Source organism: Motacilla alba, chromosome 1, assembly GCF_015832195.1.
Source record: "Motacilla alba alba isolate MOTALB_02 chromosome 1, Motacilla_alba_V1.0_pri, whole genome shotgun sequence".
In the NCBI taxonomy this organism is placed as follows: Eukaryota; Metazoa; Chordata; class Aves; order Passeriformes; family Motacillidae; genus Motacilla; species Motacilla alba.
In genome coordinates this window covers 26,380,537-26,406,279 of record NC_052016.1, presented here as the reverse complement: position 1 = coordinate 26,406,279, position 25,743 = coordinate 26,380,537, and the positions used below count along the sequence as shown (strand labels likewise).

The 25,743-nt window shown below is 38.1% G+C and overlaps 1 protein-coding gene across 3 annotated transcripts in view; it reads right to left on the bottom strand.

Moving 5' to 3' along the window:
* Positions 1-5,825: 5,825 nt before the first annotated feature.
* ZPLD1 (zona pellucida like domain containing 1) overlaps positions 5,826-25,743 on the bottom strand; it is a 112,898-nt gene continuing 92,980 nt past the window's right edge. For all 3 annotated transcript variants that reach the window (XM_038157089.1, XM_038157081.1, XM_038157073.1), the window contains 9 exons: positions 21,876-22,096; positions 19,366-19,547; positions 18,650-18,722; positions 15,511-15,608; positions 14,801-14,881; positions 13,814-13,985; positions 12,391-12,499; positions 9,370-9,399; positions 5,826-7,457 (listed from right to left, as the gene is read on the bottom strand). In XM_038157089.1, coding sequence (XP_038013017.1) covers positions 7,282-7,457; positions 9,370-9,399; positions 12,391-12,499; positions 13,814-13,985; positions 14,801-14,881; positions 15,511-15,608; positions 18,650-18,722; positions 19,366-19,547; positions 21,876-22,096 — 1,142 coding nt within the window. In that variant the 3' untranslated portion in view covers positions 5,826-7,281. The remainder of the gene's footprint in view (positions 7,458-9,369; positions 9,400-12,390; positions 12,500-13,813; positions 13,986-14,800; positions 14,882-15,510; positions 15,609-18,649; positions 18,723-19,365; positions 19,548-21,875; positions 22,097-25,743) is intronic.

The following is a 25,743-nucleotide window of genomic DNA, read 5'->3' as shown; positions in this document are numbered from 1 at the left end:
AACTTCTTTAGTAAAGGAGATAGGGCTCCACTCAGCAGCAAACTCCTTTTCAAACATTCCTTGAAACCACCCTGGTTCACTGTTCACTTGTACCTAGGAGGCAAAGCAACATTCCAAGGAAAATAAGAGCCTTTCCAAGAAAACACAGCATATCTGAGCATAGCTCCTTAGTGATTTACTTTGTACCATTAGCTTTCTGTCAGGATTGGATTTCTGATGCAATTTCCTGATTAAAAATAAGCAATATAACAACCTCTTCTGTGTAGCATTGTCATTGTTCCTATCATACAAGATCAGCAGAACATGAACCTTGAACTGACAACGACAATCTCTTTCAGATGGACAAATGGAGGAATGATTTAGTTCAGCAGGTAGTAGTCACTGTCTGCCTGGATACCCACAACAAATGGGGTACTGTGGAAATCTGCTTGAGATTGTCCTTTTTAATACCTTTATCAATGATCTGGAGAAGTGACAGAGCAGACTATAGTCAAATTTTCAGATGCCACAAATTAGGATCACCACCCAATACTCTTGAGAGAGGGGCTGCCATTTAGAGGGACTTCACCATACTAGAGGAATGGGCTGACAGGGGTGTTACAGAATTCAAGAAGTACAACTGCAAAGTCCTATATCTGTTTGGGAGTAACCCCTGCAGTGATACAGGCTGGGGACTGACTGGTTGGGACCAGCCCTGGTGAAAAGCAGTGGGGGATCTCGGTGAGCAGAAGGCTGCACAGGAGCCAGCAGTGGGTCCTGGCAGCAAGGCAGGTCAGCAGTGTCTAGAGCTGTATGAACGGAAACATGGCCACAAGATTGAGGAAAGTAATTTCCCCCCACTACTCACCACTTTTTGCACAAACTAGATAACCTATGCCATTTTCTAATCCCCACATTAAAAGAAAAACACCATAAATAATAATGATAATAATTACTGGAAGAAGTAATTCTTCCATAATAAACTGGAAGAAGCCTGATGGAGGGCCAACAAGATACTCAGCGGCTAGAACACCTGCTGAGTGAATGAAGAACCTAATAGGCTTAAAGAATTTGAAGATGTGAAAAATGCTAAGAAAATACAAAGCACTATCATAAGCTATTGGCAATTTCCACTCTAAGGATTAAAATTAGGATAGCAACTGAAACAGGATCCTGCTCAAAGCATGTCTAAGTTTCACATTAGCAGTAAAGGCACAAGTTAAACTGCTATTTTGGCCCTGACAGACCAGAAACACTTTCATTAAGAGAAATTAATTTAATAGTGGTTCCCAGGAAGAGGTTCCTAGCTGAGCACTGTACCTGTGCAGTGTTCTGCAAGCACTGATAAAAAGCTGACAGAATTGAGAGTACCCAAGTGCCACTGAAGCAAAACACGTATTGCTGGTGTAGAAGTGATCAGTACAAGAAAAAAGTAGATGAGTGCTTAAGGTTTCAATCTGAACACCTATGATCTTGATGTAAGCTCAGTATCAAAGCAGATTTCCCCAGGATGACCCAGTCTTTCCTAGTTTCATACCACAGGGCCTACATTATGCACTAACTGCCCTGGCGTGTACCTGGCCAACCAGAGATATTTGCTTGCCCCATAGACACTATAAGCATTAAAAATTCCTACCACATAACACATGGAATAAAGCTGCTTCTCTTCCTTGTGGCCTGACATCTTGGCAGCCCATTCTGCAGGGGCTGCTGCACCTGAGGCCACAGTCCTGACACCTCCCTGCCCTGACTTCATTTGTGAAAACAAACACAATTATCCAGAAAGGGGCTTATTCAGTGATTTCTCACTAAGTCATGCATTCCTGTTTCTGTATTTAATTGGTGTTCCCAGCAGAGCAAGTCTGTGTGGAGTTCACGTGCAGCAGAACAAGCTGCTCAGCAGTCTGCAGGAGCAGCAGTACAAACAAGCAGCACAAGCACTGCCACGGCTCTGCTCCCACTTTGCCAAGTTCCAGCACACATGCAGAGCTCTTCCAGAGTCAGACCTGCAGCCTGGGAAGCACCAGGACATGGTGAGGAGGCTGACTGGGAGCACCTGTCCTGGCCACCCATCTCATGGTTCTTTCTGCCTGTACTAATTGCAGTGCTGTGATAACAATATGCAACCCATAGCTCAGTGTTTTGGAGGGATGGAGGGAAGCCCCAAGGCATCACTCCATCATTTGGCATTGACCCAGCTGTGCAGCCCCTAACATCCAGAAGCAGGGTTTGACTCTGCAGTGAGGTGGTGCCCAGTCTACTTACCTCCTGACATGCCACTGGCTCCAGAATGGGTGCAAGCCTGTGCAGAATACACACGTGGTGAGAGTGCATGATCCTCTGAGTTATCCACTACAGATCCTACACTGAGTTTTTGACCTAACAGTAATTTGCAATTAGCATTTGCATTAACAGGACCATTATTTTTATCTATTAGAATCTGGAGAGGGGAAAACACAAATCAGGAATACCTGCTGTATAAAGTAGCTTGTGATTGTACTGGCTGGTCCAATTCACTAATTCCTCCTCATAAAGCAAAACCAAAAGAATTAAAAAATCAGTTTAAAAAAAACACACTAAAATGAGGCCTGTCCTTCAAAACAGCTGCTGAGCAGAGACATATTACTACCTGATAAAAGTAATAAAATTATCTGACTAGAGCTTGATTCAAGCTCAGCTTGAATCAAGAGACAAGGGATTACAACACTGAGGAGAGAACAGTCACAAGAGCAGATTCTTCTTTACCAACTTAGAAGAGTGTCTGTAACGGATATCATTCAGCCTCTCTGTCTTGATGAGAAATATAGCAGACTGCTAGCAGGAACAACAGGCTTCTCTTGATTCAATCTTCAGTCCAGAAAAAGAGGTTGAAAAACATGCTGAAGCAAAGCTATTTTTATTTTTTGTTTTATTTGTACAAAACAAGCAAGTTTGATAAACACACTTCAGAGACCTATAGTCTATACACAAGTAGTTCAGGATGTAAACAGAGCATTTTATGCCTGCTCAGGTGAGGGTAGTGAATGTCTATAACTGTTGTGTTCTCAATGTAAAAGCGTTGTTATCTTATTGCAAGAGACTCATGCCTTCTCGGTGATTTCTCATGGGTAGTTCTTCTCAACACTACTCCTTCTTCAAAGCCCAGACAGCAACTAACTCTAAGTTCCAGTTCTCCCTGTCTTATAGGACTGTTCTTTCTTATTGGTTACAGCTGTGAGTCAAGCCTGTTTCTGATCTTGGATAATTGGCCTGGCTGCCACTCTTTGGGGGTAAAGCTGCTTTTTACACATTTCTTATACTCTATTCCCACCACATATAACCACCACCATCTTATGAGTTCCAAAGACTGACGATTTCCCCTTTTCTCAGGGGATTGTAGCAAACATTTCAACTATGGCTGAATGGTATTTTTTGGTTGCAGAGACAGGAGCAGATCCTGTTTTAGCACAAAGTACTTTTCATGCTACATCCTGAAGTCCAAAAGCAGAGGTTAAAAGTGCAATAGCAGCATTTGAAATCTGGCTGGCCAGCACACTCCTCGGTCTACCAAACATGATTAGTTTACCTTCTTCAGAAAATAAGTCACTTAAACAACTTTTCCACTGTACATTTTCTATTTCTCTAATCTCAAAGGTGTGCTTCCTAATTATACAAACATTATCTTTAAAAGACCAGGAAAGAGTTAATTAACTAATAACAGAAAAATTAATAAAACATTTCAAAAGAGACATTATGGCAAAGAGCCATGACTGTACTGCAACCACAGGTCCAGTTTGTGCAGAGCTATTCTCTGATGTCTCTTCCACATCCATCCTACCTGCTTCTTCCTGAAAGGCATTGTGGAAGGTCCAAGTAGCATTGAAATAAAACCTGGGAGTAACCAGAGGAAGGACCAATTTGCAACACTTGGAACATTTCCTAGTTTACCACAACACTCGTACCTATGTCTCCTCCAGATGAAGAGGTGAGTAGCTCAATTGGGGCAAGTCTGCTTCTTCTGGCACCTTTGTGGAGCCTAAGAGATATTGAGAGTAAGAAATACTGTCTGCTGAATGAAGTAGGAAATGTGATTTACTTCCAGGTTCCTCAGCCAAGGCCTGTTTCTCAAACATCAACTGAATTTATGTCGAGCACTGGTGTACACAGCTCCAGTTGGATATGCCATTTATCTCTTCCAAGGGGGAAGCCTGGAAGTGTTTTCACCCTTCTATACATTTATTAAATTCTACTGGATTTAGAACTGAGCTTAAAATTTCAGTTTCTTTTTAGTCTGCTCCACAGTCTGGGTGACAGACCTGAGAATATTTCAGTACACTGTGATTACCTGCAGAAACCTGACCTCTGTGCCAAAAAAAGCATTAAAAAATCACACATAACAGGCACCCCTAAAAGAATTGCTTGCATTATCAGAGCCACTATTCTTTCAGCAATTCTGTTGCACTTAACACCTGCAAAACTCACATTTTGTATTGGGCCAGAGCTCCTTCACACAAGGTACCAAGTGTCATCTTAGTTACAGTACTTCATTTAAAACTTTTCATTCCATTCCCCATTCTCTCTCACCTGACATCCTGCCTTTCAAAAAGTAGGGTGTAACCATCATGCACATCCACTCAACTTCTGCCTAAACTCTTACTTGAAACTTGTGAGGTCACAAATTATGGATTCCACGTATTCCTTAATACCTGTATATTTCTTTAAAACAAAACAGGATGGGGACATTTTTACAAATTCAGTCAGTCTTCACCTTCCCAGAAATATTTTGCCAACCTGGCTCAAGTTTTCAGCTCCCCTACAACTCATAAATCATTCCCATGTCAAATCTTTACATGGATAAGTCTTGGTTTAAGCATCATTTTCCACCTGTGGCTCTCTTTGCTTCTTTACCAAGGAGAAGCATTTATTTATCTTTTTTTAATGAATGATGGAGACAAATACATTTACTATCCATAGCAAGCTCAGTAATGACTCCCTACAGATAGCTGCTGGAACTCTGTCACTAATTTAGCTAGAGGGAGATCACCCTTTGGTACCTAGCAATTTCCACATGAGGAAAAGTGGATATCTTACATGGTTCTTCACAAAAACAAAATACTCCATACATTTTTTTAAAATAGAAAAATAACATTCTGTATATTACATTATTGAGCAGCAACTCCATCTTTTTAATAGGTTACCTGAGCCTCAAAAAATGTGGTCAACAAGACTTTGTTAATTACTATGAAATACATTTCCTTACAGAAAAGCAACAGTCTTCCAGAAACACAGAGAAATCAAATAGGACAAGTACGATACTATATCAGCAATTTTTTTTTTGCTTCCAACACCATTCACTTTCTTCTTCTGTGGTCTTAGCCAAACTGTATGGGATTTGTGTTAGAAAAAGGGTCTCTCCCTCTCTCTAGCAGACATAAGCCTGACATTTTTTAATGGCTGGTAAGTTAAAATGGGCATATTCACATTAGTAAGCGTTTTAAAAAGTATTGAAGAGATCAATTAACTGCTGAAACAACTTTCTAAGGATGATAATGGCTATCTCCATCACTGGAAACTTTCAGCTAAAGCTGAAAGCAGCTAAAGCTGCTCCCTACTTAGTAGTAATTATATTAATGGGATTTTTGTGGTTGTGTTCATTAGTAAATTAAAACAGATTATCTGAATTTATTTATCCCCAGGCTGGAATATAAATCTCCAGAGTTTACCACACTCCTTTAAAGGTCAGTAAATCTATAATTATATTAATTTATCCTGTATATTGAAAGCTCTTACCAAACCAACTTTAAAAAGCAGGTCCAGTTTTCCTCTTTGTAGAATGAGGTCCCTGGAAGCATGTACAAAAGTAACAATTGGGCAGGGGAAGGAAAACAGTTCAGACAAAGCATCCACTCTGAAATGTTTAATTTTATTAAACAATCGTGTTTTACATGTCATCAGACCTAACCCCTGAAGTGCAAAAATGTTTCTGAGGTATTAAGACTGGAGGAAAACAGGCACAGTATTGGTTGTTAGGGATAACGCCGTACAGCACAGTGGAATTTGCAAACAACAGGCCTTTATACAGCATTTGCAGGGTCAGAGAAAACTGAGAGCAAGACTGTATTTTTCTTTAGCCTTGAGAGCCAAAAAGCCCTGATCATTAGCCAGTTCTGTCACATCAGTGAAGACACAGACAGTTAACACAGGATGATGATAAATATCAATGAGGTGTTTCTAGGCCAATATGTACAGTACACGAAAAATGAAATTTAACTGCTGTATGTGTGACCAAAATCCCAACTGTCCATCCAGTCCAGCTTAATATGTTGTGTCTATGGTGGCCTCTCTAGTACCAGCATTTTTGTCTACTCTACACAGCTAAGCCACTGACTTTTGCTCTTGTTTGAGGGCACCTGCCACTCACACTCACTTCAGGTTAAGTCAGATATTCATCAGACTAGCTAGAGGCAACAGTACAGTACTTCTTTAGCCTTTTATCCTTGAAGTTGTCCTCTTCCCCTCATCCATGCGGTGAACAAGTCTAACTCATGCAGAAAATCTGCTAAAGAAATAAGCACTGATTGATGACTCTTCATGTGGAAATGAAAGCTTTATCTGAGAACTGAAAAACTCACAGGGCAAAACTTGCCCTTAACAATTAGTATATTAGTGAGAGTTTTTACTCAGTTGCCAAATTGCGCTCCAAAAATAATTTTCTGTGAGGAAAGTTTGGGCCATACTTGATACATGATACCTCCACAAGCCAATGAAAGATATATTTAAGAAAATACTTCCAAATTACAAATAAGCAAAAGTCACTTGTTCCAAGCCTCTCTTAGGCTATTTTTAGCCAAGACAGATGAAAACAAATTCCTCCTGAGACACACTTGTTTTCATGAAAAATGTAATAACAAAAAAGAAGTTATCCTTATCTTACTAGATGTTCATGAACTTAGGAACTTTTCTGAATATGTCAGCCTTTGTATTAAAGTGGCATACTTGGAAAGGTTCTCACCTGCAGCCTCTTCAGCTTTTAGACCTTACTGAGCAGATGAAGATGTGAGCTCTATTGTCAGCACATTCATGGGCAAATGTCATGCAGTCTGATCGCAAACACAATTGAGATTCTCAACATTTTCTAGGCTTGTTACAAACATCACTGCTGCTTTCCTACACAATGTCATCTAGCAAATCTACAAATACAGAACAGCTGGAACAGAAGCTGGATACCACTGGAGTGTTGCCTTAGTATTACTTTTTAATGGAATCATACTTCACAGACGAGAAAGGCAACCCCAAACAAAAAGTGCAAAAAAATCATCACTTTCAGTTGAAAACTGGGTTTCGGATGCCACTCAGGACCGAACTGTTGGGCCAGTTTCTGTGCAGAAGGGTTAGAGAACATACAAAAAAGAAAATGCTTGAAATTCCTAGGACGACAATGCCTGAAATCAGCGCACTGGTGACCGTGTTCATCTGGAAAGGAGATCCATTTGGGTGAGCTGCAAGGAGAAGAAAAATTCTCAGGTGACATCTGGTTTTACCTCTCATGAGTGCCGTACACTTCTGCCTTCCTCTTCCAACACCCAATATACTGTATAATTGCAATGAAGGAACTAAAACTAACTGTACCTCATAATGAGCACCTATCTACTTGGATAAAGCTTATCTAAGTATATTTTGAAAACAGTTATTAATTCTTTCAATATCAATCATGTTGGAGGATAAAGACGTACCTTCTGAGGCATTATCCCTCATCTGCCAGTGACCAACCTTGACCTGTGTTACTCAAGGCAAGACTATCATTATCCAAGGACTTATCCAAGGACTATCAAGGTAGATGTATAAGGATTTGTGGCCTAATCAAGTTAATGAAAGGATTTCTTCCCCACTATCATTACCTACATTTCAATTTAAAGTCTATATAAATCAGCAGACACGTCTGGCAGCAGATATTGGACATTCTGGAAGCTTGTTGCACACCTTCAGAAAGGGCTTCTTAATATTTTTATCAATTCTCAGGTAGGAAAGGTGACATATTTAATACTCATTGCAGATCAGCAAGCTGCTCATGGACCAGTTCTGAGATAATGGGCCACATACACCCACAGCCACTACTGTGTTTTCCAGCACAAGGGAAAAAAAGTATTTGAGTACCAATGAGCATTTGCCATTACCAGTGGTGGAGAGTGAGGTGAAATGACAATACAGTCTTCAGGTGAGAAACCAGACTGCTCCTCCCAGAAGCAGCCACCTGCCCTCAACACCATTAATCCCACTCTCCCCACCCAAGCTGAAAGGAAATCAGCACTGTTGATCCGGTTACCCTCCCCTTCCCAACGCTGTGCTGCTTTCTGGCTGCTACAGCAGTAAGCTCACCTCACTCTACCTCTGTGCTCTCCACAGAGACAGCAACAGGCAAACGAAAAGCTTTTTCTCTGGGATGGAGAGGATGCTTCTTTTGTTGGATGGGAAGGAAATGTAGCAGACATTAACACACAAACTGTGTGCAGCAAATAAAGAATTTGCTTTTTCTTATTTTAATTATATTCATGGGTAGGAGCACACCAGGGAGCAAATAACTGCAGGGAGAACTCTCCATGACAGACAAGAACAGTAGCTGTTTTTATTTTTATATGTTCTAAACTGAGTAAAGAAGGGAACAAATAGTGTTCGAGTTAAGATGACAGAATGGATTCCTTGTTCCACTCAGTCCCGTTATGAAGAAATATAAGGTGGAATGGTCCATTTTACCACCTGATCATCTTTTCTTAGCCATAAGCCACTCCCTGTTACTAGCAGAGAACAGTAACAGATAGGCTGAAACAAATGTTCCAAGCGCCCAAAGGAGAAGCACCCTAAAACTTAAAGAGCTGACCTCCTCTGCAGCCTAATTCCTTCACTGCACTAGCAGGGCAAAAGTTCCATCCGTTTCTCCACAGGCCTTTTGTGAGGTTAAACGCTAGGAGAACAGGAGCTGAAGCTCTGACCCTGTGGCTTTGAGATGAGAACCAAGCTAGACTGCACCACAACAACAATTTTCCTGCTCTACTCCTTGGTAGCATGGGCAATTTTTACTGCTTAAGTCTTGTTTTGCATCTGGTGGCTATCATGTACCCTTCACCGTCATATGCTGTAGCATCAGATCTTCATTCCAATTTCATCACAGGAATTAAAATTTCAATGTAGATGGTGCTGGGTGCACAAATTAAACTGAGAATTCCATACTCACCAATTGCTTTCTTTTCAGAGCATGTTGGTATTTAAGTAACAAAACTCATTTAAGCAACAAAAATAAATAAAAATTAAAGGAAAAAAACCCCAGTGCATAGAAATTAATCAAAAATGTTCATCCTCAGTTCTGCTTCCCTCATAAACTCTCTCTTATATTTCTTAAAATTCTGATTAACTTACCAAGCTGTGAATTGTTGGTTGGAGTCTCATCTATATTGAAAAAAAAAAGGCATGCGTCATATTTTTAAAATACCTGTGCCTACCTCCTCCCTTCTTGCAACACAAAAGCCAATAGTTGTAGCTTTATTTTAAAAATACATCAGGTCTACTTGCCACATTGACTAGCAGCTTTTAGCATCTCTGTTAAAATATGGACGATAACATTAATTGCATGTCATTGCTTCATTTTTAATATCAGAAGATATTAAAATATTAATTTAAAATTTTAATGTCTTGTGGAAAAACAAACCAACACCACCCTAAATCAGAAATCTCTTAAGAAAAGGTGGTCAGTTCTGTTGTCTCCCTCAGTAACAACACAAGAATAAGCACGTTTTATGTAAGCCCCTTCACTTAATCACATTATAAAATAGCTCTATAGGAAAAAACTTGCATTTTACAACAAAAAATATATCAGTGACCATAAATTATTACAAAAAAGCTCTTTTCGCCATGCTCATTTTCCTCTTGGCAGTTACATAATGGCTTTATATTCAGGCTAACATTTGTATTTTGTCTTCAGTTTTTACTTACCAGTGTCCATTTCAGAATTATGTTTCTCATTACTGTTTTGGGGTTTTTTTGTGCAATCTGTGAGCACAGTTCACATATACATTTGTTTTGAGCAGCTGTCTCCCAAGCTTAAGTGATACATCCATCAAAAGCTACATAATTTTAACTTCACAAGTAGGCCCCTGCTTTGTTTCCATACAGAGACTAAAGCATTTTATTTTGTGTACACCTCCTGTAATGACTTTTTTTGGATTAACAAAAAAAGAATAATATTTCTCTGAAAAGAGCCAAATGTTAGAAATATGAGTTCAGAAACACACAGGAGAAGGACTGTTAGTCTTTTGCAGCAGCACTCTTCCGTTCCTACCAAGGCATTTGCATCAGCAGCTCCACTGCCAGAGCAGCTGGCAGGTGACAGGTCATGGCGGGACCTGGCTACCTTGAGGAGCCTCTAGGTGCTGATGTGCACAGGCCAGCCCTGGGATAGCTGCAGCTCCACCCCAAATGAGGGAAGGGCACATCTGTGCAGTCCTACTACTGGCATATGGGCCATGGTGAGCCAGGTGCAGCAGGTTTGATGGGCTCTGGACAAATGTATCTGTGCTAAAGCTAGACCAGAGTTGTCCTTGAAAACAGTGTAAGCACTTCCATGCACCCTCACATCAGTGCAAGCCAGTGCTACATCCTGGTATTCTTCATCCAATAATTTATCTAAATTCTAAAAAAATTGTCCAAAATTTTCCAAATTTATCCAAAATTATTCATCATCCAGATAGTTTTGGTCAAGTTCTCAAATGATCTTCCCCCTTTTAGCTTGTTAACAATAGTACTCATAAACCTCCTGGTTCTTATGAGTGTATTTTCACAAAGGGAATTGACGGCAGGACTAACTCCCTCTTTCTGATCCAGAAGAAAAAAGGAAATGCAAGGGAGATTGAGGGACTTGCCCAACACCAATCATTAAATTCATGGCAGAGTTTAGAATTGAATCCCATTTTTTTTCCAAGTACTTCCCATTAAACTATCCTTCTGTCAGCATGAGTGCAATGCTCCAAAAGCACACTATGAAGATGGAGAAGTCAAAAAAGCTTTATCCACCCACCTTTAGAATATGCCCAAAAAATTATTTTCCTTTTTCAGCCTTATTCATGATTTCATTTAAACAACCTCAACAGTTGTCATGAAATTATAAAATTGTTTATACTTTCTTTGGTGCCATTAAACATCCATCAGATCTCTTTGCTTGAAGCTATGCAATATTTAAAGATAATTGATCAGTATCTTTTTTTTTAATTTTTGAATTGTAAAAATAGCATCCACAGCATTTGAATCATGAGCTATATTACCTACCAGGGGCTGCTTGTATAAGAAGCTGTATCTAGTTTCCACTCCTTGCCTAAGGCAGCATGACTCCAGCACGCTTGTTTGGCTGAGCAAATCCATCATTCATTTCCCATATGTACTCATGTATGCAACTTTGAAGTTAGTTCTTCTCACTTTTTCTTGGCTAATCAGATGGCAGCAACTCAAATGGGACCATGTATAATGCAAAAAAATCACTCATTTTCATTGCAGATATGCTGCTTATAACAGAGCCTGTTTGTTCTAGAAATGGTCTCTTGTTAGGTGGTTCCCCTTTCTGGAGGTCAGTTTCTATCTTTGTATACAGGTTCAACTACATGGTATTTAAAGAAGGATTTTATTCTCAAGTTTTAAATTAGATTTCCTAGACCAGATTCATTCCTACTCTCAGCATCCTAAACCTAAGACTGCTGAAATGAATTGCTTAACTGCAACTACTTATAAATAAATTTGTAATTTGTAAAACTTAAAGAGCAGTCATATAAACTTTTTTCATAGACTGCAGGTTACATTTAGAGCTGCCTTTTTTTTTTTTTCCTAAAACAATTGGCAATAAAAATGAAAGTCATGGAGTTTTACCCTCAATTTAAAGCAGTGGATTTTGGCCCACTGTTTAAAATTTACAATGGTTTTGTCCCATTTCTTTCTTATAGCTGAATCTAAGAATAGTATGCATTAATTTTAAGCAGCATGTAGATAAAAACCCAGAGGGAAGCTGGAAGAAATGGTGAATAGAAAGTGACAGTGAATATTCATTATCCATCCAAATTAAATTGCAACACTGAACACAGTACCTTAAATTCTATTATCTCCAGTGAAATCTGCCCAAAAAAAATCAGCCCACTGAGTCTGGACTTTTATAATGGCCTTATATGTATAAAAGTATCCCACTGTGAGTTTATTGGAGGAAGAAGCATGTGAAAGCCAAACAAAAATACTAGCTCAAAATTTCTACCAAACAAAGTAGTAAAAAATGTCATAAAAATATTCAGTAGTAGTAAAAAAATACTCAGCAAAAAGTCACAGCAAATTTACATTAAACTGCAAAACATTTCCCTAGGTTTATGAAATTCCTGCAGTCCATAGAGAAGGATTGTTTATTCCTACCACTCCTTGTAATGATGGGGCCAGCAGAGATTACAGCATTCCCAGATGTGCTCTGAGGGCGCCAAGTCGTTCTTCCACCAGTGTCTCTTCTTTCTCTGTTACTGCAGATCTGAATGGTCAATCAAAACAATCACAGACTCAGAGTGGAACAGAACTGTGGCCTTTTTGTGCTTCCTGATGTAAAATGATTTCTTTGGTAAGCTTACTACAACTTTGATTTTATTTCTTAGTATGCATTAAATCACTTTGCAATAAAAATATCTGCAATATTGCCTAGAAGTGCATCTTATAAATTCCTGGCTTCCCATTTTATTTTGCCTCACTTTGTTTACAAAACTACATTGCTGTTGTGTACAAGATCTATCTTATAATACATTAAATTTTCAGTAGTTAATTTCCCTAAGCTATGTTTACAGACAGTTTTCCCCAACAAATCTGTTTTGCTTGACAATCCCTATTCTAGCAAGCTTCTTGAGTGAGAGTTTGCACATCTTCCATGGAGCTCTAAATAGCAATGACACACTAAAACAAAACAATCCCCAGCACTCTCATCTGAAATGCGTCTTTAACATTTGTAACCTACCATCTACCTTAATCCGTGGTACTCAAGAGTGCTCCAAACAGAAGCATTTGCTTAGTTTCAGCTCCTTGTGAAAGAACTTCAAAAACCTCAGAATATAAATTAAATGCAAAATTAATTATGTAAATGTGTAACATAAAAATATAAAATAGTATACAAAATTTCAGGAGTATACTGAACTGACCGCACTTTAAAGTTCTAAATGTGAAGTCATTCGGTAGGAAACAGTGCAGTGTTCTGAAGACAGTGCAGAATTTTGTGTTTATATGTTTATTTAAATGTTTCCATTTCCAAAATTTACTTGTTGTTCCTGATACTCCTACAATTAGTTAATTTTAAATAGACATAACATCATGAACTTCAGAGCAAGAGTAGTTTTCAGATGATAGAGGAGATGATATACCACAAGGGGCATAGTATTTTTTTTCACTGTGAGAAACTTCCACAAATTGTCAGTATAACAGCACTTTCTATAGCTTTAACTTTTCCATAAACTATATTCTAAGATATTTCTCTTCATCCACTGTGATGATGGATACCTTACTACTATACTAAGAACATCAACCTGAAAGTCATCTCAGAGTTGTTACTTTTAAAAATTAAGGACCATAAGGCAGAGGTAATTTCTCATATATTCAGTAACCTGTGTTTTCCAGATGACAGTATTAATTTCCATATTCTTCATCAGTAATTTCACATTCCTTCAGACACAAAAAACATTCTTACTTCAGTCTCTACAGGTCGCTTTCATTCTGTGCCATCCAAACTTCCATAACACTTGCATGCAGAACTCCAGAATGCCTATTTTTATATCCTATTTTATATTTTATAATTACAACTTACTGGCACAAGAAAGGGACAGTCATCTGCTCTGCACAGCTTCGTCACACAGTGAAGGAAGACCGTGGACATCTTTTGGTTCTTGTGCTTCACAAAGCGAAACACCTCAAAGGAAAACCGGCCCATTTGACTCTTGCCATTTTCAATTATGGTTGTCTGCGGGTCCTTGTCACAGCTAGTTTTTGTAGAGAAGAGTGAAATGGGGATGAGCAGCTCTGTTAGTTCTTTGAAGCTCTTAGCTAGGAATATGATAGCTTAATCAGCAAGATCAACACTTTAGTCCCTTGGAAATGAAAATATCTGCAGACACAATCTGCCTGTTAGGCGGCATGTTCCTGTGCTGAAACACATTCCTACAAAAACACTGTTTTGTTTTGCAGCACCACAGCTATAACCAAGGTACCATTTAATTCCAGTGCTCAAAGAAACTTGAGACCTGAAGCAAAAAGCAATCAGGTGTGCTAAACAGTATAGACAGGTAACTCCAAATGAAGACAAGTACCTCTCCATTAGGTGTCATGGATACAATTTAATTTGAGATATTGCCAGGATATTTTTCTAAGTTCCAATTCAAATAAATGTTATTACTGGGAGTAGAAGTAGAAACATCTACTTATATTTAATCATTTGCTTAACTCCTTTCCTGGACTGAAGTCTCTGATGTTTTACATCACTGTCATTCGCCATATTCACCTTTGGTAAAATAAAGGCCAGTTTAGCCATTCACTTTAAGTGTTTATGTTATCTCTGGTAGAACTACTTTGGATATATGCTTTTCTACCTTCATAAGTCTTATGACTTGGCACCTGCTTCTATGTTTATGTTCACCCAAAAAGAAGCTGTGACATGTTATATATAAGCGTAGCCCTTGGTCCTGCCTACTGATAATGCTTAAACTTTCCAGGCAGTTTAAGACACTACTATTGAAAAAGTTTTTAATTTTTTTTTTAAAGAAGGACCAACAAAATACTGGGTTTGCACAGTACCTACCTGAAGAAAAGATCATATCGAAGATCATCACTAGGATTGCCAGATGGTGTGGTGTAACAGTAGTCCATCAAAACATTCCACCTGCACAGGGAGCAAAGGGATAGATGAGGGGAGCTGGCAATGCAAGTGTGGGAGTGAGGTGAGGTGAAATGACAGCAGAAAAAAGCATACAAACAAGTAGTGCAGGCTGTTACAGTGACACTGAGTTACTGTATTAAACAGGTCACATGCCAGTCATCCTGTTTCTTCAACTACTTAGAAGATTAAACAGCATAACATAGCAGCAGAACTTCATAAACCAAATAATTTGGTTTCATGTAAGTCAACAACCATACCAACACACACTGCACATGTTCTCTCAGAAATCATGGCCACATAGGACTAGAAATCAAAACCAGCCCACTTTTAAAAGCCCTGGATTTTCTTGCTTGGTCCAACAAAGGCCTTTTCTAAAAAAAAAAAAAAAAAAAAAAAAAAAAGCAATATAGGATTTCAAGTCTAATTCAGGAAAACTTTCATAACAAGAACTGCAGCAAAATATGCATTCACTGCCAAGGACCTGACACCCTCCAGCTGAGAGCAGTGATTATTGAACACCAACCATTATTTTGAAATACAAAAAGCTATGAAGAAAACCAGATGCTCCTAAATCAGATAAGTAACAAGAGCTGAAAAGCAAGCAAGACAAGAAATAACACGCTCTATAGTACCTGCCATCAAGATTGGTTGCTCTTACAGCTGCATATATTTTGGTTTTCAAAGGTAAACCTGTGCTTGGAATAAGGAGTTGCTGGCTGTAGGTTGAATCCTGTAAAACAAACATTACCTCAATTGTAAGAGAAATTCCACTTTAACAACCCATCTGCATCCAGACTGAGCTCTCAACAATTTTTCTGACCCTTCTGTGTAGAATGATTGTTTACTTTGTCCTCTGTAAGGCAAGAAGCAAGAAAAAATGCCAGAGAAATTGCCTACAAGTTTGTTTGTAGACTGGCTTTGCCCCATGCAATGATTTAGGAGAATACATGATTTAATAAGGTGGTTGGGTCAGTGATTAAGGAAAACATATCATTCATTGCCACTTCTGTAAGTCTCACAAAGCTTACAGGCACACATAGGAACTACTCTGGTTTTCTAATAGAGGAGCTTTACTGGGTTGTCCCACTGCACTCTTTCCCAGGAAAGGTTGCTAAGGTTATTTGAATTAGTGGAGTTAGCAATGTTATCCATGAGATGTTATATATTTTAAGCTATAGCCTGGGAGAACAAAGACATTTTGTTATGCCAAAGTGTAGTTTCTGTAGAAGCTGGCTTGTTGAAAACTACAAGTAACAAACATTTTCATTTAAATTCTAGTATTTCAAAAGTGCTGTTTCAAGAAATCTGTATTCAACATAAAAGTTGGGAATTCCCCATATACTGCTATTTAAATATAGCTGTTTTATTGGGGCTTTTTGTTCAAAATCTAAACCATTACCATTACTTTACACTTTAGCAACAAAGAAATGCAACAGATCTGTGCAACAGATATTAATGGAGAATATCAAAATGCACTATCTGGTAAAGTCACCTATGTCACACACAGTGCTAATGCAGATAGCACAGTGACTCAGCATGTTGAGATCTCTTGTGAAAGTTCAAAACACTCAATATATATGAAAAAAACTGGTTGATAAGATTTCAACCAGGTTCATTGTGGCAAGTGAGACTATGGCAAGCAGCAAATGACATAAACAAGAGGATTTACACCAGAGACCAAGTGATTTTTTTTTTTCAAATGCCAAAATTAACAGCATGCCCAGTATCTAATCTATGCAGTATCAGAGGCCTTCAGGTAGGTTTGCCTTCTTTCAAATTAATTATACATTTCTATAACACTTACTTCTGCCACATTTTGCAACTGATTAAAAATTTCAAGACCCTCACTATTACACTCCATAGTTGCTCTTTTATTCATTAAGAGTAGTTTTTATTCATTTAGAGAGACGTTTGCAAAAAGGCAAAAAAGCACATAGTCACTTAGGCTCTGTGAATGCCCATTAAGCATTTTGCTATTAAACTCTGAGTCTACCATAACAGCTCTTATCTTTCCTAACAATGACATGTACTAGCATCACAAAGTAAATCTAAATAACACTTTGTGACAGAAGACAGAGATAAGCTTAGAAGATGAAGAGTCAACATTAAGAAATAACACTACAGCTAAATTTGGAGAAGACAGCTTGCAGTCAAGAAACAAATCTGTACACATCCCCTCACTAATAGCAAGGGTTAACATGAGCCTTGAGGCCCAAAACAAGGACTACTAACAGGGATCAAGTGAGCCCACAAGACGGCAGGTGTCCAGAGGCACTCCCAACAGGCAGTGCAGGCAGTGCACAAGCTGTCCACATATATATCCAGCCCTGGGAAGGGAAGCAGAGGGGCATATCCACTACTGGAATCTGCCAGCCTTAGCAGTATTGTTCATCGACAGTGCTACTCATTAAGTTGAGTCATGTGTCTGCTACCAGGATGAAATGACACCACTGGTCACGGTCAACTTGTAAACTTACAAGGGTGGGCAGGATGAAAGCACATTTTGGTTTTTGGGGATATTTGAGAGGAAAAGTGTGCTCAATATGAGCATCAATAGCATTTATTCCTGACTGATTGCTGAACTGGGCCCTGAAAGGCAGTCAACATGCAGTGGTCAATGCTTGGTTTGACGGAGAAATTTGCCTATCTTCATTCTGCCCCATCTTTTTGATCACAGGTTTATTTAAGAATGAGAGAACTATAATCATCATTTTAACAGATTATAGGTTGTTATTTGGAGCTCTGCTCTTTCAAACAAACATGATTTTTTAGAGAATGCCATTGAAAAATGTCCTGTTGCAATATTTATAGCTCATTATGTTCAAAGCATAAAGCATTGACTTTTAAATCAGTTGCATGAATTATAACTCAGCAACACGATGGCATGAATAATAATGCAAAAAAAATCAGATTCATAATTTACAAAAATGATGCTTGATAGATTAAAAAATTGATATTTAAATCAGGTATTTAAAATGTATGAGTAAAAATTTTAATCAACACAAAAATATAATTTCAGGGATTAATGTTAAGGAGAGGTCCTTGCATTTTTCATGTTTCAGTGTCACCAACCCATTTACATGGTAAGAGCTTTTACAATAATGCATATTCAAATTACCTAAAACATAAGGAAGAAGCATTGGATGAAAACTGTCATGATTATTAACCCTTAAAATCTTTAAAGTCCACAGAGTAAGGCAACATATGCATCAGGATATAGATTTGGAACTGATGCATCCTTCACAACAACCACAGATGATCGAAACACTCTGGTGAGGCTTGAACATAAAAATACCATAGCCAAAGTGCTACAGTTCATTGCTACGGGAATAGATCTGGAATAATTTTATGGAACTCTATAGAGTACTCTCTGTTTAAGCACAAAGCACCTATACACACACAGAGAAACATAATAAATACAAACAAAATACTCTGGAGTCTGATTGTTATGGCTACAATTGATTGGTCCCATGGCACTACCAGCTGAAAGCCAGAGCTGTAAATTGAGGAACTGTATAAATACAGGACAGAAAGACTGTGTCTGTCCTCAAAGACCAGCCATATAAACACAAGACAGCAGGTACATGCAAACAAAAAGGAAAAAGGAATTCAGAGATGAAAGGTGCCTGGAAGAAAGACTTGACTCACAGGAGTAGTGGGAAGGAAACAGCAAATTATGAAGAGGAATCTATATTTTCGTCTGCTAAAACAGTTTGTATCCACATGAGGAGAGATTAATTCAGTCCAGGTCATACTGTGTTTTATACTCACATTGTAAAGCAACAAATTCAAAGTGCTGATAAATGTACCATTGTTCTCTCTTACAGAAATAGCAGCCGATGACCTGCAACAGACCCAGAAACAAAAAACCATCATGAAGAAATATACCTTATTTTTGTTTTTGCATACTTCAGTAGGCTTTATCATTAAGAAACTCAATGAGTCATATCACAAGGAGTTAATTTATGCATTTGGGTTATAAACTTCAGAAACAGGAATTTATAGCGAAAATACTGACAGTCTTAACTATGCAGAAAATAATGGATGCTGCTGGAAACACGAGTCAGAAAAATAATTAGCAGAGAGGCAAAGTGACAAAAAGGAACTCACTTTACATGGTGTACAAGGTTTACTCATGGAAATACTTTCTCTTGTATTCCAAATTTGCAAGCTTACAAACTATTTAATGAAGAATTTCTTTTCTGCTATAATTTTTGAGAAGAAAACCTGAATTTTAAGGGAAGTTTTACATTATCTTAGGGTCTCTTCTTAACAGCAGGTCTTCATAAATTATATTATCTCATATAATGACAGTACAGAATTTTCTTTTTCCTTGCAACACTTCTTCTTTTGGTGCTTTTTCCTTTTCCTTTACTCTTAAACAGCCTACAAAAATTGCTACATGGACAATTCTGTTATGGCCTGCACATATACATGCTTACACAAACATGGGGATGAAACACATAGAAATGAAAAAGCAAACTTACGAAGCGAGCTGGGTATTGTTAACCAAGTACTCCAGTGGGTAGCTACAGCTAAATTTGTACAGAAGCCCAGGCAAATAGCTGATAATCGTTGGTGGGTCTGGTGTATCAATATAGCCTGAAACATTACCTATCTGTACCACTGAGGTATTTCCATAAGCATTGATACCTCGAGCTGAGGATACCTATTGAGGAAGAGAGAAAATTACTATTAGCTGAAGTTATCTGTGGAGCAAAGAAGTTAAGGTCACTGATGGTTTAGCCCATAATTTCTGAAATAATAAACTCTGAAATATCTTCACTAAAACATTCAAAAATTATTTAGTTTAATAACATTTTCCTTGTGTTCTGTTTTTCACCTCCCTGGAATCATCCATATAAAAGTCACAAGCTTATCCCTGCTCTTAGAACAGACCTGAGCAACATTTGAAAAGAATTACAAACCTTATAAGCATATTTTTGGTAGATACTTTTTTCTCTATATTCCCAATTAATTTTATGCAACTTACTGGGAAAAAACTAAAGCAACTTTTCTATTACTGTTAAAAATCATTACCTTATAATGAGCTTCTGTGTCTAATAAAAAAGCCAATACACAAGAAATTTTGTCCACAGAAACAATATTCTCTCACTGTTGTGTTTCAGTTTGGACACATAAAAAATAAGGTACTTTTATAAGCAGATACAAGCTTACAAATAGTTGAACTTTGAGTGTGGCTTTGTTATATTATGTATTTCCAAATCTTAAATATAAACTGTAAACTGTCAGAAATTACAGAGCTCAAAAGTAATACAAAGTTAATGTCAATGCAACCTGAATTGCATCCATGGGCACGTGCTATTCTGTTTTGCTCAGCTCATAGAGTGTGCAGAGCCTGCCAGAACACACAGTCCTCAGGAAAACTGAGGGACACTTCCCTGCTGGTATCAGCCCAGCCTCACTCCATCTGTAGCTTCTGATCTGAATAAGGGGGTTGTTTGAAAAAAACTGAGAACAGCACAAATTCCTTTCTCAGTAGGCACAGACATAATGAGGAAAATTACATGGCACTGGACTTCTACTGCAGCATTTCTTTTGTACAACTGTATTAGCAAAACAGATGTTCTCAGTAGCTTTAAAACACATTTTATTATGGAAGAATCATCCTGAGGTGCACATGAGTTGTAACATTTTGCAGTTAGCAGCACAGGACACACAGCAGAAATTTTGACTTCTGTATCTATCAAAAACACCCAAAAGACAGAAGCAGGTGTGCGTTTTGCCCATAGAGTACTTAACTTTTTTTTTTTTTTTTAATGATACAAAAATGTTGAAAATTGAATTTTCCGGGATCTGAGTTTTTGCCTAAACAGTACAGGCTAAATTAGTACAGTCAACCAAAGCTTTTTTAAGTTCCTCACCACCCTACTCCCATAAAGTAAAAAGCTGAGTCTGCTGTATTACAGAAAGACATGGGTTTTACACAAGTTCTGCATAAACTGTTGTCTTTCCTTTACTTTTATTGAAAATTAACTTGAAGGTCTTTGCTGTGAAACACTGCCAAGAAGTGCAGGGGATTATAAAACTCCAGTGTGGGGAACATGATAAGAAATGCTCCCTGCTCCATTTTTGTCTTCATTTGGGGGCACAGCATGCATAAACAGAGGGGATGGGGGAATATTTTTTGTTATATTTTTAGTAGCTGCTTTGTCTTTGTATTCACTGCAGCCTGATGGGGGACATCATGGGAAGCTCCCATTATTTGGACTCATCACACTGGGGGGGGGGTCTTTTGTTTTTTAAACATCAATCTCTTGCGATTATGATCAAATAGCAAGTTTCAGGGAGTTTACAAGGTGACCAGCTACAGAGGAACAGGAAGAAGTTGCTTCCTGAAAAATTCTTTTACTGCAAGTCATAGAGGTGCTACAGCTGGAAAAGAGAGTTGAATTGGCTGAACTGGTTTTTTGTTGAAATTTTAAAAGAAAACTCACCTAAGACAAAGAGGTCACAGAGCATATGAAACATTTCAGCAAAATTATTAGCAGCAAAAGAGGGGGTTTGTTATAAAAACTGACAGGGATCAAGTACAAATAAGAATTTTGGAGAGAATAAAAGCCTTGAAAATAATACATTTTTGAACTTGTTTTTTTAAGTTATTTATAGGTACTTTGATATCACTCAATGTGATACACATGAACTGTCAAATTCTCCACTTCTGCAAAATCTAAGGCACAGTCAGCAAGAATTTTAGACACACCTTGTAAAAATCTCATTCTTCCACTGAAAAAATACTTAAATAAAAATTGCACTTTCTATTCAGAGGACAAATGTGTGTACCACTGTATTTTCTCAATAGTAATCAAGATTATAAGCTACCACCTTCCTCTGGTTTTCTTTGATGTATTCAATATGTTTCCAAGGGGGTAAGACAAAGTAAATATTATCTATGAAAATACAGTGCTGTCAAGGGCATTCACTTGATCCTATGCATACGTAGCCATGCTATAATTTCACTTTGATTTGGTCTTACCACTAAAGTGTTTCCACAAGATTCCAAAGTACTCAGATTGATGATGAAAATGACCACTGCTGGAAAGGTGTTGTTATTGATGAAGCCTCTGCAGTGGGCATCCCCATGTTTCCCATTCAGTGCCAGATCTGTCTCAGAATAACCAGAAAAAAGAACTGTGCAAAAATTTATTTTCATAGTAATTGTCTGTACTCCACAGAAAACATTGATATCTCGCTCAGCTGCAAGAAAAACACAGGGAAAGACATTGTAAGAAGATTTGAAGTAATCATTATACAACTATTGTAGCAGTTAGTCTAGCGTTGTGACTTCCAATCAAATAAATTTTTAGATTTCAGTTTCAGGAAAATATTAGAATATAAAGGTAGGAATTGCATTAGTCTGAAGAACAGATTTGACTCTACAATTTTGCTGAAGAAAAAAAACAAAAATTAATATAGTAACGTAGTGTAACCAGTAAAGAAATATATTAATCCCACAGCAAATCTTTTAGTAGCACATTCATAAAATGAAACACTGTAACAGAGTAGAGAACAGCAAGTGGTTAAATATAATATTTGGAGTCTGATTAAGCAGCCCCCTCTGGAACACAAATTTCCAGCAATTTTGAGAAATAGAGAAGGCCAAGCTCTGCCTCCCAGTCCACTCGGGCATGGAAACTGGCTACATTTTTCTGAGTTGCCTGGAGTCCATTTTGTATGAGATCACAGTCTCAAGCTGTGCAGACTTTGAAGTACAATCAACAGCATAACAGAGTAATTTATTATGATCTCTCTAAAGTTGGTTTTCCCTGGGTTTTGGCTTTGCTTTTTGTTTTTTGTTGTTTTTTTTTTTAAGAACCATCAACTTGAACTTTAATGAAAAATCAGTTTGCTCTTGAAAGACTATGATCAATACCACAAAGCATCTTGCAATCTTTCATTCTGTGCATTATGACAACACAAAAGACCTAGAAAGAAGCAGCTGTTAAAACCGATCAATTTTTGAACAGCAAACAAAGTGTCTTCACCAATTTGACCTTTTATTTTAAAGTTTTGAAGATTTTTATGTTCTGAATGGCAAAGCATCAGGTTCAGATACAGGCACAAGCAACAGATTCTTTTGCTTTAAAGCTCTAACATTGCTCTTCTTTAAGGTCTTCTTTGCCCATAGATGGTTGGGGGGCTGTTCTGGTGTTTCCCCCCAGTGCTTTACAAAAATACATACCACATTGTATTAAACACAGACCTTACTCCTTTATAGAACTAATTTATTACATCTGCTTAAAGATTAAGGGCTATTAAAATTGTAGAACAACTTCAGTCAATACTGTACCATTAAGCCTGCTAAAACGAATTGCTTCACTGCGTAGTCACAGCAGAGAGGAAATGAAATTTCCATTACAATGAACTAGTTCTTCCCCCATGGTACAGGAGCACAAGTAGTTTAATTTAGACAGCTTTAATGGTGGCTTTCAAGCCAAAACAATTAAGTGCAGAAAATAACAGGCCAAACTCAGTCCTGAGCTAATGCCATGATAAATGTTACTCACTGGGTGTAAATCTAGGCAGAAAGGTACTGGAGGCAAGACAGGAGTTGAAGCGATTTGGCATGAAATTCTCCTGGTTTGTACACAATCATAATCTCACTAATGTAACACACAAAGATTAGGAAGCAGCATGCCTTTGTTTTCTCTGCAGGAGGATTATTACCATTCATTTAATGAGTGTACCAAGGTAGAGGGGCCAGCACAAAACAGGGAACAGCAAAGTGTGTATTTATGCTTCCTTGGACTGACGCACAAACAGTCAGATCATAACAAATTACAGGATGTAACAAAGTAGCTCAGGTAATTTCATAACTCACTTCAACACTTTTCAGGAAGCAGAATAATAACTTTACTAATTACGTTATCATTAATGCTTGCAAAATTATCATTTGATACTATGGCAGATGAGACCATACCGTACAAAACCAATTTCTGCATGATACAGAAGGAGGATAAACAACCTTTCCAGACTTAAACTTTTCTGCCCACTACTTCATGAGGAAGTATTGCCTCCAAATTAGTCCATTCTGGAAATAAAACACTTTTTGTGCAGAAATTTATCTGAAGGCAGTCCCAAACAGATCTAATGCCCTCTTAGATGTTAAATATCCAGCATATTTCTTGACTATTTGGGAAGGTAAATATTGTTCCTATATAAGTTAAAAGAAAGAAACAAAAAAAAAAAGGTATTTGCATTCCTGCATTAAAAGGAATGCAAAAAGCTCTGGTTTTCTGAGTCAGAGGAGTGATGGCTTGAAGGTTACAGTACCCAGATGATGAAGCCTTAACTGTAATGGCCTCAGAGTTTCCATACAGGCAAACCACTTCATTTCTTTCTTACTCAGAGCAGACAAGCTACCTACAGCCAGAAGTGCTCATGGATGTCTCTCAGGCAAGAGAGTAAAGCCCAAGAAGTACACAAATCCTACAGAAACAGAGACTATCTTGAATTATGGGCAGACTTATGGGGGCAAATGCTGGGAGCTCCACTACCCACTTCTGTTCTGTTACCCCTCCACACATTGACAACTCACCCCAGGGCAGGCAGCAAAAAAACCCCCCAAGGGCAAGAGTTTCCACAGAACACCATTGATAAAAGTCATTCCATCAGAAGAGGAATGAAAAGACCTGTGAGGTTCAAAACCAGTTTTTCCTCATGAACCTTCTCTTTGATCAAATCACTGCTTTGATATTGAATTAAAATGCACAGTGTATGTGAAAAAGCTGCAATATTTCCTCAGTCCCTACAAAGTTCTCAACATGAACTCAAGACAAGAACCCTCTGAATCAAAACTGCATGTCCTAACTGGATACAGACTGCTATGGCCCTATACCACAGAAGCCTTCTAAAAACTATGCTTTACTGCAATGCAGAACTAAAGGTTTTTTTTCCCTGTGTAAGCTTTCTGAATGATGGCAAGATCTAACCTAATTATATATTCTCTAGAACACATCTAGCTTTGGTACAAAAAAAAAAAAAAAAAACCTCACTGCATTTTCTATCTACCAAAAATGGGGCTATTTTCCTTCATTCCTGATGACTATTGCATAGCTGCCCTCTAAAATAAACCTGCAAACTGCAGAAACAAAAGTTCTGTTTGATTGTCATCCTATTTATGCAGCACTATTCCTATGCAAGAAGTCACCTAAGTGATGAATGATAAAAGCACAAACAAATGAAAAATGTATGAGTTCCATGGTTCCTCTAGGAAGGCTTCATTTGTCCTCTTTATTGACGACAACTTTTGTTTCTTATCAACATTTAAAGAAAAAGAGGAGACCAACTTCAACACCCGATGGCTTCTCCAGTATCTGCACATCATGCTTGGAATTCCAGCTGACAGCAATAAAGACTCCTTGTGTGGAACAAATAAGGAACAAGAAGAAAAATGTACCCATAACAAGGCTCTGTGAGTACTATCTCAGCCTGGAAGACATTGGTTTTAAAATGTTCTCCTTTCTGACCTCTGCTGAGCAAAGTGTTGGGGAAGCCAGCACAGGAAAAGTGAGCCCCTTCTCCTTGCAGAGGCTCTCTCTCCATCTTCAGCAGCCTCTCAGCTCCACTAGCCCCAGCCCATTATGTAGCAGACCCTTCTGCATATTGAAAATAACACCTGTCAAATTTGGGGCAAAAAGGGTCCCTGGCTTTTTCCTCCATCTCAGATGTACAACTAACAGAATTATTTTTCTTTCCTAGCTCTCAACATCAACAGTAAGACTGTTGATTAAATCCCGGTCTTTGATGACGAACAAGAAAAAGAAGGACTCTGCTCTCAGCTCATATGGCCAGTGAGGGGCGATTAGAATTTACTTCTTAAAAAAATCTGTTTGCCTGTAACC